Source organism: Triturus cristatus, chromosome 11 (genome assembly GCF_964204655.1).
Source record: "Triturus cristatus chromosome 11, aTriCri1.1, whole genome shotgun sequence".
Classification (NCBI taxonomy): Eukaryota; Metazoa; Chordata; class Amphibia; order Caudata; family Salamandridae; genus Triturus; species Triturus cristatus.
The window spans coordinates 83,516,105-83,531,037 of record NC_140594.1 but is presented as its reverse complement, the minus strand read 5'-3'; the positions used below and the strand labels follow the sequence as shown (position 1 = coordinate 83,531,037).

General features: G+C 47.6%; 1 protein-coding gene across 2 annotated transcripts in view; it reads right to left on the bottom strand.

Annotated features, from left to right (window-relative positions):
• The window catches only part of LOC146783286 (carbonic anhydrase 15-like), a 226,445-nt gene that overhangs the window by 74,352 nt on the left and 137,160 nt on the right, over positions 1-14,933 (bottom strand). For both annotated transcript variants that reach the window (XM_085633835.1, XM_085633834.1), the window contains exon 3: positions 8,232-8,402. In XM_085633835.1, the coding sequence (XP_085489961.1) occupies positions 8,232-8,402 (171 nt within the window). The remainder of the gene's footprint in view (positions 1-8,231; positions 8,403-14,933) is intronic.

The window sequence follows — 14,933 nt, the reverse complement described above, 5'->3', positions numbered from 1 at the left end:
AGTGGTGTTGTCCATGCACACCTGCACTAACTTTACCTGGACAGAGGGAAGAAATGATTTCAATGCCAATTGAATTGCTCAGAGCTCCAAGAAATTTATGTGGAGCCCCGACTCCACCAGAGACCAGTGTCCCCTGATCTCCACCTCTCCCAGATGGCCGCTCCATCCCAGAAGTGACACATCTGTGAGATCAGGTTGGGGAAGGAAGAGGGGTCCGTCATTGACACAATCTCTGTTCATCAACCACCACTGCAGATCTTTTGCAGTTCCTTCCGAGATCTGAACCACGATGGTGAAATTTCCTCGATGCTGTGCCCACTGGCACTTCAAATCCCACTGCAGAGCCCACATACACCACCTGGCATGCTTGCCAACAGGATGCAGGAGGCCATAAGGCCCAACAGCATTAGAGTCAGTCCCACCGACATCCAGGACAGAGACTGAAACATCGGCATCATAACCTGACTAAAATGGACTCGCTGCTCGGAAGCATAGGCCCGAAACCGCATTGTGTCCAGAACAGCTCCTATGAAAGGGAGCATCTGAGAAGGTGTGACTACGGCACGTTTATAGAGAAGCCCAGCGTATGCAGGCGGTCCGCCGTAGTCTGAAGGTGGGAGACGACAGGCTGGGACGAAGAAGCCTTCAACAGCCAGTCATCGAGGTAGGGCAGAACTGACACCCCTAACCTGCGCAGATGAGGTGCAACCATCACCATCACCTTGGTGAACACCCGACTGGCAAGACCTGAGCTAGAGTGAGCATCTTGAATTTCTCATTCTTGAGGAAGAGATTGACGGTCCAAAGATCTAAATAGGGCCGCAACCCTTTGTTCTTCTTCAGAATCAGAAAGTAGCTGGAATAACAGCCACTGCCTACTTCTGAAACCGGGACCCTTTCTATAGCTCCCTTGGCCAAGAGAACTGTCAGTTCCTCCTAGAGCAGTTTTAAATGATCCTCTGTCAGCCGTTCCTGATTTGGAAGAATGGGAGGAGGAAAAGAAAGGAAAGGCAGAGAACAGTTCTCCTTAATGATCTGCAAGACCCACTTGTCCGATTTTATGGAGCTCTAGTGGGGGAGATGATGATGGATTCTCCTACCAACAGGAGTGGTGTGGTCTTGCAGAGTCAGACTAGGAGTGCTTGGATGCTACGCCTGCCAAGGGCAGCGTGGCCGATGACTTCTGGCTTACATTCCTAGGTCGGAATGAACCGCGTCCACATCCCTGCACGGCTTGGGAAACCCGCGCAGGACGGTGGCTGGGATAGTGCTGACGCGGCTGGAAACCCCTTCCGTTGCCACGAAAATGGCAAAAGGTAGACTGGCCACAGGAAATAGAAGAATCTGGCAGTAGCTTGAGAATCCTTGAACCTCACTAGGGCCAAATCTGCCTTTTCCCCAGAAAGATGGTTCGATCAAAGGGCATGTCCATCACATTTGGACAGAGCGCTGAAACTTTTCAGACACCCACCCCCAGTCACATATCTGGGTTGAATCCATCATCGTTCTTTAGCTCACTTCACCACCCCAGTTCAGACTCAGCTATATGCAAATCAGTCTTGACCCTGTGCCTCATTGGAACAGTCCAGTCCGAAATGCCAAGCCAGGTCTTCCCTGGACTGGAAACAAGCATCCTGGGACCAGTTTCGGGGTAACAACCCTCATCAGCCAGGCTAGCTTGAATCCAGTGGCAAAGTGAGCAAGGTACCCATGTCTGTACATACCCTGCCAACTTAGGGTGAACAAAGCAAACACAAGGAGATGATGGACAGAGCGCTGAACCTTTTCAGACATTCACCCCCAGTCACAGATCTGCCTGGACATCACCTGAGAAGCCAGTTGTCCTAAGCAATCGGTGCTGGAATCGGTGTTGAGCAATGTTGATCCAGCTCCGTGTCGTCGGGGATAAGGATGGGGCTGGTACCGCCGATGGGCACCGGTGGCACCGACTTTGGGTCCAACACCAGGAGAGGTCGGGTGGAGCGACCGTCGTCGATCCGGATCTGGGATCGGATCTGTAAGGCCTCACGGTTGCCGTGGTGGGAACTGATGGCGTAGAATCTGACGGGCCTCTTCTGACCCCACGAGGCTGGAAGGCTCACCAGAGGGTTTGGCCTGCTCGAAAACAAGGCGCATGGCCTCTTAGAATTCTTCGACTTGAGCAGGGGTCACTCTGGCTGCCACACAACATCACACAGAGCTGAATGAAGCCACCCGACGGTGCACACTCAAAAAGTTATTGCTCAGCACAAATTTCCGGATCCAACCTAATGCCTGGGAAATTCAAAGATAAGGAATCTGCAGCTAGAAGTCTCTATCAGATAATGGCACTGTCATTGGAGGGCGAGCTATGAATGTTTCTAAAACCTATGATTTAATATATGATATATATTATATTTGATTTCGGTAGCACATTTTCTGGTGGATACAGTATCTGCCCGTTAATTCCTCACCTTTTGAATTACCCCTGCTCAAGCATTCCACGAAAACTTTTATTTTTTCATAGCTCTCCCTCGTTGAGGAGTACGTCACAATAGCACGGCCCCGCTCGAGACTCCGTATGATGTCACCGGAGCTATAAGAAGACCTTGTCGGCGTGCTGATGTCAGTTCCACCCATTTTGTCCGTGCCTTCGAGGCGAACGGGTAGACCGAAAATATATTGCAACCACCTGCGGGAGATCCTTCTCCCACCTCGCCGCCAAAACATGGAACATCCTACCGCTGAGCCTACGACAGACCCAAGACCTGCTGACCTTCAGGAGAACACTGATGACCTGGCTCTTCAATCAGTAACAGCCCCCCCCCCCCCAGCACCTTGAGACCCTCGCGGGTATGTAGTGCGCTTTACAAATGTGATTGATTGATTGATTGATTGATTGATTGATTGATTGATTGATTGATTGATTGATTGATTCCGGGGTCCTAAGTCATGTCTGCTAGGTCTGTGTTGGTTTTTCTTGTCAACTCATTTCACTAAGAAGTTTCAACATGTTCATTTTTTGGATCAGGATCTTAAATACATACAGTGACCAGTTTACCAAAACAGTGATAAATTTGCACCCAATGAAGAATGATTGCAATGTTACTACTTTTTGGGGAATTCACAAAAATTGGCAGTGGTAGGCATACAAAGCTGCAACTGTCTCAACTTTCCAGGCATACTACTGCGACTCCGACATCCAACCAGTGATTGGATGAATGCTTGCAAATTGTCTGGCCAGTGGTAATTGCTCGGGGTAGCATTCCAACCCATTGTGTTTTGCCCACGGTGTCACTCTAGACAGGGGCCCACCTCGTGCAAATCAGTACTGACCCAGTTCCTCATGGAAACAGTCCATCTCGAACCTTCATCATCTTACCCCCCATCCTGCAGCCCACGGCCTTTTTATTTGGGAAATTTGCGATTCATATCCTCAAATGCCATTGATCAAACTATGTCCCTGGGATTTATGTTTATTTTCAAAGAGACAGTCTGCAATTACAAATCGTCAAAGCGATCTGGCAACATAGAAGATGGTGGTATTGCATCTGCAACCAGTGTGATTCTGGGATGTAGGATTCTAGGTTGGATAACGCAACCATGCATGCCTAAACCACGTATACCTTCACCATGCGGTCTTTACAATGACGACGTCTTTACCATGCATGTATTTACAATGAATTTTGTTGTAAAGGCATGTTTGGTAAAGGTATATGCGTGATAAAGATCTCACCCCAGCCCCCCATACACTGAGCTCTAAAATCTGACCCTCTCCTGTTCTAATCTACCCGCCCCAGCAGTATTAACTACCCCGACCTCTTACCCTGAGCTCTAAAACCCGCCGTCCCAGCCCAAGAAATCTACCCCTACCCCAAACACCCGAGCCCTAAAAATAGCCCCCCAGCCCTGAAAACTGCCCCTTCCCCCGCCCTTAATTCTGAAACTAGGGTCCCTCACCTAAAACCTACCCCGACTTCAGCCCTGCGCTCAGAGCCCTAAAACTCACCGCCACCCCTAAAACCTGCCCGCCCCACTTACCACGCAGAGTCCCGGTCCTTCCTGCAGTGATCCTTTTGGGTCCTCTCTCTACCCGCTCAGACAGCTAGAACGCCGACCGCCTTACAAACTCATAACTGTAGTTAAGGCATATGTGTGGTTAAGGCAAGCGCTGTTCAGCTTGCGGGGAAACGGCCAAGTGCTAAAGTCTGCATTGTAAAGGCGGTTTCCTAGGTTTCACAGCATGGATTATTTATATGTCTAGTTCAATCCCCAGCCTGCATAAAATGTGAAAGTTCAGGGGCAGTGACGCGAAATCTGTGAAAGAAGTTATAAGGTTTGTACCAGGTCCGCCCACTCCAGCGGATCATTATAAAAATTTGTATTTTTTCTTAAAGCATGTTATGACATTAAGTATGTTGACTTGTACTGCTTGGTGATAAGGACAGAAGAAGGAAAGAGAGGATAGAAAATATGAATATATGAGATAAGGACAGAAGAAGGAAAGAGAGGCTGGAAAATATGAATATATGAGATAAGGACAGAAGAAGGAAAGAGAGGCTGGAAAATATGAATATATGTGATATGGACAGAAGAAGGAAAGAGAACTGCAAGATATGAATATATGTGATAAGGACAGAAGAAAGAAAGAGAAGCTGGAAGATAGGAATATATGAGATAAGGACAGAATAAGGAAAGAGATGCTGGAAGATATGAATATATGTGATAAGCACAGAAGAAGGAAAGAGAGGCTGGAAAATATGAATATATGAGATAAGGACAGAAGAAGGAAAGAGAGGATGGAAAATATGAATATATGAGATATGGACAGAAGAAGGAAAGAGAGGCTGGAAAATATGAATATATGAGATAAGGACAGAAGAAGGAAAGAGAGGATGGAAGTTATGAATATATGTGATAAGGACAGAAGAAGGAAAGAGAGGCTGGAAAATATGAATATATGAGATATGAACAGAAGAAGGAAAGAGAGGCTGGAAAATATGAATATATGAGATAAGGACAGAAGAAGGAAAGAGAGGATGGAAAATATGAATATATGAGATATGGACAGAAGAAGGAAAGAGAGGCTGGAAAATATGAATATATGAGATAAGGACAGAAGAAGGAAAGAGAGGATGGAAATTATGAATATATGTGATAAGGACAGACGAAGGAAAGAGAGGCTGGAAAATATGAATATATGTGATAAGGACAAAAGAGGGAAAGAGAGGATGGAAAATATGAATATATGAGATAAGGACAGAACAAGGAAAGAGAGACTGGAAGATATGAATATATGAGATAAGGACAGAAGAAGGAAAGAGAGGATGGAAGTTATGAATATATGTGATAAGGACAGAAGAAGGAAAGAGAGGCTGGAAAATATGAATATATGAGATATGAACAGAAGAAGGAAAGAGAGGCTGGAAAATATGAATATATGAGATAAGGACAGAAGAAGGAAAGAGAGGATGGAAGTTATGAATATATGTGATAAGGACAGAAGAAGGAAAGAGAGGCTAGAAAATATGAATATATGAGATAAGGACAGAAGAAGGAAAGAGAGGCTGGAAAATATGAATATATGAGATAAGGACAGAAGAAGGAAAGAGAGGCTGGGAAATATGAATATATGAGACAAGGACAGAAGAAGGAAACAGAGGCTGGAAGATATGAATATATGAGACAAGGACAGAAGAAGCAAAGAGAGGCTGGAAAATATGAATATATGAGATGAGGACAGAAGAAGGAAAGAGAGGCTGGAAAATATGAATATATGAGATAAGGACAGAAGAAGGAAAGAGAGGATGGAAAATATGAATATATGAGATAAGGACAGAAGAAGGAAAGAGAGGCTGGGAAATATGAATATATGAGATAAGGACAGAAGAAGGAAAGAGAGGATGGAAAATATGAATATATGAGACAAGGACAGAAGAAGGAAACAGAGGCTGAAAGATATGAATATGTGAGACAAGGACAGAAGAAGCAAAGAGAGGCTGGAAAATATGAATATATGAGATAAGGACAGAAGAAGGAAAGAGAGGCTGGAAAATATGAATATATGAGATAAGGACAGAAGAAGGAAAGAGAGGCTGGGAAATATGAATATATGAGATAAGGACAGAAGAAGGAAAGAGAGGCTGGGAAATATGAATATATGAGATAAGGACAGAAGAAGGAAAGAGAGGCTGGGAAATATGAATATATGAGATAAGGACAGAAGAAGGAAAGAGAGGCTGGGAAATATGAATATATGAGATAAGGACAGAAGAAGGAAAGAGAGGATGGAAAATATGAATATATGAGATAAGGACAGAAGAAGGAAAGAGAGGCTGGGAAATATGAATATATGAGATAAGGACAGAAGAAGGAAAGAGAGGCTGGGAAATATGAATATATGAGATAAGGACAGAAGAAGGAAAGAGAGGCTGGGAAATATGAATATATGAGATAAGGACAGAAGAAGGAAAGAGTGGCTGGGAAATATGAATATATGAGATAAGGACAGAAGAAGGAAAGAGAGGCTGGAAAATATGAATATATGAGATAAGGGCAGAAGAAGGAAAGAGAGGATGGAAAATATGAATATATGAGATAAGGACAGAAGAAGGAAAGAGAGGATGGAAAATATGAATATATGTGATATGGACAGAAGAAGGAAAGAGAGCTGCAAGATATGAATATATGTGATAAGGACAGAAGAAAGAAAGAGAGGCTGGAAGATAGGAATATATGAGATAAGGACAGAATAAGGAAAGAGAGGCTGGAAGATATGAATATATGTGATAAGGACAGAAGAAGGAAAGAGAGCTGCAAGATATGAATATATGAGATAAGTCCAGAAGAAGGAAAGAGAGGCTGGAAAATATGAATATATGAGATAAGTCCAGAAGAAGGAAAGAGAGGCTGGAAAATATGAATATATGAGATAAGTCCAGAAGAAGGAAAGAGAGGCAGAAAGATATGAATACATGAGATAAGGACAGAAGAAGGAAAGAGAGGCTGGAAAATATGAATATATGAGATAAGCACAGAACAAGGAAAGAAAGGCTGAAAGATATGAATATGTGAGATAAGGACAGAAGAAGGAAAGAGAGGACGGAAAATATGAATATATGTAATAAGCACAGAACAAGGAAAGAAAGGCAGGAAGATATGAATATGTGTGATAAGGAGAGGAGAGGAGAAGGAAAGAGAGGCTGGAAGATATGAATATATGTGATAAGGACAGAAGAAGGAAAGAGAGGCTGGAAAATATGAATATATGTGATAAGGACAGAAGAAGGAAAGAGAGGCTGGAAGATATGAATATATGTGATAAGGACAGAAGAAGGAAAGAGAGGCTGGAAGATAAGGATATGTGAGATAAGGAAGGAAAGAGAGCTGGAACATCTGAATATATGACTTACCAAGGGAGCACACAGAAAGAGGTATGAAGATATGAATTTATGGAGGAATCACAGAAAAGGAGAGGCTTGCATACACGACTTTGTAGGTGATCCCTTTTCAGATTAACCTTGCTTTTGGCTTTTCTACTGCAGAAACACTACAAACTGACTCTGGAGTCTGCAGAATTGTGTGTAGCCAATCAGCAAAGAGCTTCTGCACCTCGTCAGGAGTATTAAGCGCTACATACATCTACGATACAATCGGTTGCCCCTAAGAAGAAAGGAGGCAGCGGAACATTAGGGCACCCATTAAACACCCTTTCTGACAACTGCTACATTAAGGTCACTGCAGGCAACCCCTTTACGGAACCATTGCCTGAGGTTACCAGATTCCAATAAATGCATTGTAGCTATGGAGGGTGGCACCAAATGGCAAACTGTCATTTTGCCTGGGTCTTTCAAAATATTAGCACCAGAGCTGCTGGTAGGAGGCACCACATAACACCTCCTGCAGCTGCCTACAGTCATTCATGCTTGCCCTGTAGTGCAGTGTTAGGTGGGAATGGTTTGGGAGGGTCAGAGAATGATTCCCTCGGTGGGACAGGTTTTATTTTTGCAATCCCACTTAATCCACCCTTCTCACCAGGCAGGAGTGGAGTCCAGGTAAAAGGTGACCGCCAATGTTACCTCCAATTGTCCGCGGGCCTGTAACCTAGACACCATAAAGCTCGCCTTCTCTACGGAGCATCCCTGAAACCCCTCCCACCGAGCGCCTAGAAGCAATCCAGTGCTGTAGTGTGCAACTTACAAACACGTTCGACACAAGCATAAGATCGCGTGATGTGCACAAGCCCCGCCCACCTGTGTGTCCGTCGTTCAGGATCTTCCACTTGCCCGGGGGCGCCTTGTCGTAGCCATTGAAGGTGATGTCTCCCAGCTCCTGGTCTCTGCCGATCTTCCGCCTGTCGATGTCGATCGGTGATTGGTTGTCTCCCCCACACTTGGGGTTGATGTCCTTCCAGTGGGGCGGACCTGGCGGTAGAGAAGCAGCGGTTGGCTTGTTAACTCGGTCGGTTTTGGGGCGCGTGTAGTGTTTTTGGGGTGGGGGTTGGACTGGTGGCCTTGTGAGAGCGCTCGCTCCGTGTTAAAGAAACTTTGCACTGGGACAGAAAAAACAGGCAAAACTATTTGAGCAACTTAGTAACTGATGTAATAAGAAATACAGCAAACACATGTCATTCTAGTCCATACTGAAAGAGTTTAAAACAAGCAGATTGTGGAGTCATTGCTAAAGATACCTAACACACCTACTGCCATTTTACGGGTACAGCCGAGATTTTAGGAAAGTCTTTCAAGTCCACAAACACAGCAACAAAATAGAAGTGGACAAAGCGTTTGCATTAACTTTGTTAATTGAGGAATACGAAGAAAATTGTTTTTGCTATAGCCCAGTATTCATCCTTCAGCTTTAAAAAAAAGTGCAGAAATACATATTCTTCGGTGTCATCGAATGAAACACAGCAAGCACACTGTGAAACCAGTTTTCTTCCTGCTTCTGCGCGCTTTAACCTGGGGAAAAGCTTTTAGATTGGAGCACATACTACAGTCCCCATGAAGCAAGCAGCAAAAATGGTGTGAACTGTGTTCCCCCCCCCCCCCCCCCCCAAGCAAGGCTTAATTTGAGCCGGTGGTTTCCGGCGCTCGGCACCTCTATTAATTACCAACACCGGCGCTTATGACAGCTGCCACATTGTGTAGTGTCGCGGTGCGCACTACGTAAGGACGGCGATGTGCGTAGCGGCCATACTGGACGCTACTGCGCATGCGCGGGAGTAGCGTGTTGCGAGAGACGGCGTTCGGAGCGTGTTGCCCGGCGCTCTCTCGGGAAATAGATTTAAATGTTAATAAAGGCATCTACCTACCTACCAGAGCCTCCAGCAAGTTATTGGGGAATAGCAGCTAGCAGCCAGAGCACCTAGCATCATTACAGTGGCGACGAGGGTGGGATGGTGAGAACCCTGCGAGGAACAGGAGGAAGGTGCCCCCAACTTGCTTCAGAGAGGAGTGTCCACTAGGAGGGACGTCACCCCACGCGGTAAGAGGACCGAGGGGGTCGAGGACAGACGCCTACGCACCGGGAGAGCGCGGCAGAGGCAGATAGATGCCAGAAAGTGGCACGTGGGCAGTAAAGGAGCCGGCCACGAGGTAGAGGAACATCGCAGGCGGACCGCGGAACGACAGAGGAGACCCTGGCGGAATCGGGTGACGACGTCGCAGCCAGCTCGAACGCAGTCCCAGGTACCCGAAGAAGGGGAGCGGGGACAGACGCGCCAGGTAGCCCAAGGAAACAAGCGGAAGCCAAAATGAGTGCACAGTCATCAACTTTAACAACGCCGATCCCGTTCCTACCACGCCCGGGAGAACCCCTAATGAAGTGGGAAGACTGGAGGGAGTACTTCAAAAACTACCTAGAAGCGCTGGAAGATGAGAACGAGGAGGCGTTCTCCAGTGCCAGGAGGAAGAGGATACTCCTACAGAACCTGGGACCAGAAGGAATACGGGTGTTTCAAAACCTCACACCGGGCGTCAGACAGGTAGGGGACAAGTATGCCGAAGGAAAGGGAGACAGCATGCGGTGAAATTTGTGGCGCAGGACGCGGGGGAAGAAGCAGAAGGCCGGGAAGAAGACGATGAAGTCCTGTGTGTAGAGGACCAGGTGCTGGGCATCGATGGGAGAAGAACGCGCAAACCCCAGTGCGACATGATCATTGGAGGAGTAAGCATCACCATCGTGGCGGATTCAGGGTCTCCCTACACGATTATTCAAAGATCGGTGTGGAACGAGAGGTTCAGACCCACGTGGGGCGCACAGCTAGAACCCCCCGACATTCGACCGGTCACCTACACAGGGGATCCGATCCCGATGGTGGAGTTCAAGAAGCTGTTGTTCCAGTTCAAAGAGCGGAGCGCCCTCTGCAAACTGTACGTCGCGGAGAAGGGACCGTCAGTCCTGGGCTGGATGGACCAAGGAGAGTTGGGCGTACAGCTGAACCCAGGAGGGGACACCCAGGTGATGGTGACCCTGGACGGAGAGGAGTCGACGGCGGAGAAATGGCGGAGTGGACACCCGAAGGTTTTTGGCGGGAAGATCGGGAAACTAGAGAAGTTCTCCCACAAAATCGTCCTTAAAGAAAACGCCCGTCCGGTAGCGCACAAAGTAAGGAACATACCAATTGCGGTGAGAGAGGCGGTACAACAGGAACTCCACCGACTGGAAGACGGGGGAATCATCTAGCCCATCGACAGCGCGGAGTGGTTGGCGCCTCTGGTAGTGGCCATGAAACCGTCAGGCAAGGTGCGTCTATGTGTGGACCTCAGAGTGTTAAACAAGTGCATTGTGGTAGAAAAGTTCCCCTTACCACGCATAGAGGAAATGTTGGCCCGCACGAAAGGCGTAAAATGGTTCTCCACCATCGACCTGCAATCGGCATACCACCAGGTAGTGCTGCATTCGACAAGCAAAAAACTGACATCGTTCATCACGCCGTTTGGCTGCTACCAATTCTGCCGCATGCCCTTCGGTCTTGCCTCGGCAGCTGCGGTGTTCCAGAAGCTGATGGCCCGCCTATTCAAGGACATCGAGGGAGTGCAGTACTTCCAGGATGACATCCTAGTGATGGGGACTGAGCTGGAAGACCATGATAAGAAGCTGTCGGCGGTATTGAAGATCCTGGAGGAGAACGGCCTGACGGCAGAGTGGGAGAAATGTCACTTCGGGATGACATCAGTCACTTACCTGGGGCATGAGATAGGAGCGCAGGGGATAACACCGAAGAAAGGGAACGTGAAGGCCATCTGCGATGCACCTCCGCCCACCTCCAAGGAAGAAGTACGGTCATTTCTAGGGATGGCGGAGTACTATAGCAAGTTCGTCCACCACTTCGCCACAAAAACCCACCACATGAGGCAACTCACGAGGGGAACAACCTTTACAACGCAACTTTTACAACGCACTACCATTACAACGCATTTTTTACAACGCATAATCCATTACAACGCATGACATTACAACGCATGACACTACAACGCATTTTTAAAAACTACCTTTACAACGCATTCCATTACAACGCATACTACCATTACAACGCATACCATTACAACGCATAATATTACACTATACTATCCAATACTTACCCTACTGATGCACCCCCTGGAGTTAGAATAGTAATTTTTACCCCTACACTATCCAACACTTACCCTACTGTTGCACCCCCTGGAGTTAGAATAGTAATTTTTACCCCTACACTATCCAACACTTACCCTACTGTTGCACCCCCTGGAGTTAGAATAGTAATTTTTACCCCTACACTATCCAACACTTACCCTACTGTTGCACCCCCTGGAGTTAGAATAGTAATTTTTACCCCTACACTATCCAACACTTACCCTACTGTTGCACCCCCTGGAGTTAGAATAGTAATTTTTACCCCTATACTATCCAACACTTACCCTACTGATGCACCCCCTGTAGTTAGAATAGTAATTTTTACCCCTATACTATCCAACACTTACCCTACTGATGCACCCCCTGGAGTTAGAATAGTAATTTTTACCCCTATACTATCCAACACTTACCCTACTGATGCACCCCCTGGAGTTAGAATAGTAATTTTTACCCCTATACTATCCAACACTTACCCTACTGATGCACCCCCTGGAGTTAGAATAGTAATTTTTACCCCTATACTATCCAACACTTACCCTACTGATGCACCCCCTGGAGTTAGAATAGTAATTTTTACCCCTATACTATCCAACACTTACCCTACTGATGCACCCCCTGGAGTTAGAATAGTAATTTTTACCCCTACACTATCCAACACTTACCCTACTGTTGCACCCCCTGGAGTTAGAATAGTAATTTGTACCCCTACACTATCCAACACTTACCCTACTGTTGCACCCCCTGGAGTTAGAATAGTAATTTTTACCCCTACACTATCCAACACTTACCCTACTGTTGCACCCCCTGGAGTTAGAATAGTAATTTTTACCCCTATACTATCTAATACTTACCTTAAATGTAATTTAATATTATGCGTTGTAATGGTATGCGTTGTAAAGGTAGTATGCGTTGTAATGGTAATGCGTTGTAAAGGTATTTTTTAAAAATGCGTTGTAGTGTCCTGCGTTGTAATGTCATGCGTTGTAATGGATTATGCGTTGTAAAAAATGCGTTGTAAGTGCATGCGTTGTAAAAGTGTGTGTTGTAACGTCATACATCCAACTCACGAGGGACAAGACGGCGTTTGTATGGACTGAAGAGACGCAGGAGGAGTTTGACAAAGTGAAACAGGAAATCAGTGGAGCGATCCCGCTGCAGGGGTACGATCCCCAGGGACGGTCCATATTGATGACGGACGCGAGTGAAAAAGGGCTAGGAGCGGTGCTCATGCAAGAAAGACCAGAAGGAGGGACGGAGACGATCAGCTTCGCGTCCAGGACGTTGACGGCGTCGGAACAAAAGTTCAGTGTGATCGAGAAAGAGATGCTGGCGGTAGTATGGGCCATGGCGAAGTACCGTCAGTTCCTGTGGGGCACTAGATTTCAAGTGAAGACGGATCACAAGCCCCTAGTGAAGGTTTTGACATCGGATGGTCATGCCAGCGCCACACCCCGGATTGCGAAAATGACGCTGAAACTCCTGGAGTACCGGTACGACGTGGAGTACATCCCGGGCTCAAGAAACAAGATAGCGGACTACCTCAGCAGGGCGTCCGCGATGGACAGTGCCTCCAATGGCATGGAAGACGACGACGAGATGGTAGCCCTGACAGACGACCCGGAAAAAGCCATCAGCAGGCAGGAGTGGAAAAACGCGTATGAGGCGGATGACGATATGGACGACATCAAGTTGTACATTGTACGAGGGTGGCCAGAAAGGAGAAGACAAAGACCCAAAGTCCGGCAGTTCTACGAGGTCAGAGAAGAGCTGTCAGTGGGAAACGACGGGGTGTTTGTCTACAGAGGCGACAGAGTGGTACCACCGGAGAACATAGTACCGGCCCTGCTAGCCATACTACATGAGGGTCACCTGGGAATCGTGAAGACAAAGGCCAGGACTAAACAAACGTACTGGTGGCCAGGAATGGACATGCACGTAGAGAGGCACGTGAGAGACTGTGTGCAGTGCCAGGGTGCGGACAAGATACTGAAGCCAATGAGACCACCCTTAGGGAAGTTCACGAACCCCAGTAACCCATGGGAAGAGGTAGCAGTGGACATATTAGGGCCCATACTAGACGATCAGGGGATCCCCAAATACCTCTGTGCGTTAGTAGACAAGTACTCGAAATGGCCAGAAGTGCACATCAACGAGATCATGGACACGGATGAGATACTGCGCTTCCTCAAGGCGGTGTTCCTCAGGGAAGGCATACCCAGGATCATAATCAGCGACAATGGCCCCCAGTTCACCTCCGACAAGTGGGTCACGTTTGCAAACAGGAACGGCATACTACTTAGACACACTTCGATATATCACCCGACCAGCAATGGACAAGTAGAAAGGTTCAACAGGGTGCTTATGGGCTCCATACAGGCGGCCATCACGAGGGGCAAAGACTGGGAGAAAGAAGTGCAAAGCACGATATGGGCGTACCGTATCACCCCCACCGGTACGGGGTACAGTCCCTTCCAGATCTTACGAGGAAGACAACCCTTCACCAGAGACAATGTTGCGTGGCAGGAGAAGACCATCACCAGCAAATGGTCTCCGGCGGTGGTGCAACACAACCTGGAGAAGGCACAACGCATCTATACGGAACACTACAACCGCCACAAGAGGGTGAAGGAGACGGCGTTGGAAAAAGGGGAGTGGGTCAGAGTGAAGCTGGCAGTCCTGAAGCGGAAGGGAGAAAGCAAGTACTCCCCACCCCTAAGAGTAGAAGAAGTGTACGACCGGGCAGCGTTGCTCAGTGACAGAAACGTGTGGTCACATGATCGCATGGCCAAGTGCAACAAAATCATACAATGGCCCCGAGAGGACGCGGAGGGGGAAACCCCGACGGAAGGGCCGACAAGGGACACAGATACGTCCGAAAGAGAGCGCGGAGAGAACATGAGCGGAGAGCAGGAGAGAGAGAGAGACACACCAGGCGGATGGTCCCTGGGGGAAACGACCCGGGAAGATGGTGAGAAAAAAGAGAGAGAGGGCCAGGGCACTCCGAAAGGAACCGACGGAGGCCCGGTCGCAGAGGGAGGCCGAGAAGGACATTCCACTCCGGTAAGACACACCCGGGTGGGGAGAGCAGTGGTGAGACCATCCAGGTTTAGAGACTATGAAATGGACTGACCACATGGTCGGGGATATTGTGTTGTGTGGTATGAAAAGGGGGAGATATGTAGTGTTGCGGTCTAGTTGACGCGCGCACTACGTAAGGACGGCGATGTGCGTAGCGGCCATACTGGACGCTACTGCGCATGCGCGGGAGTAGCGTGTTGCGAGAGACGGCGTTCGGAGCGTGTTGCCCGGCGCTCTCTCGGGTAATAGATTTAAATGTT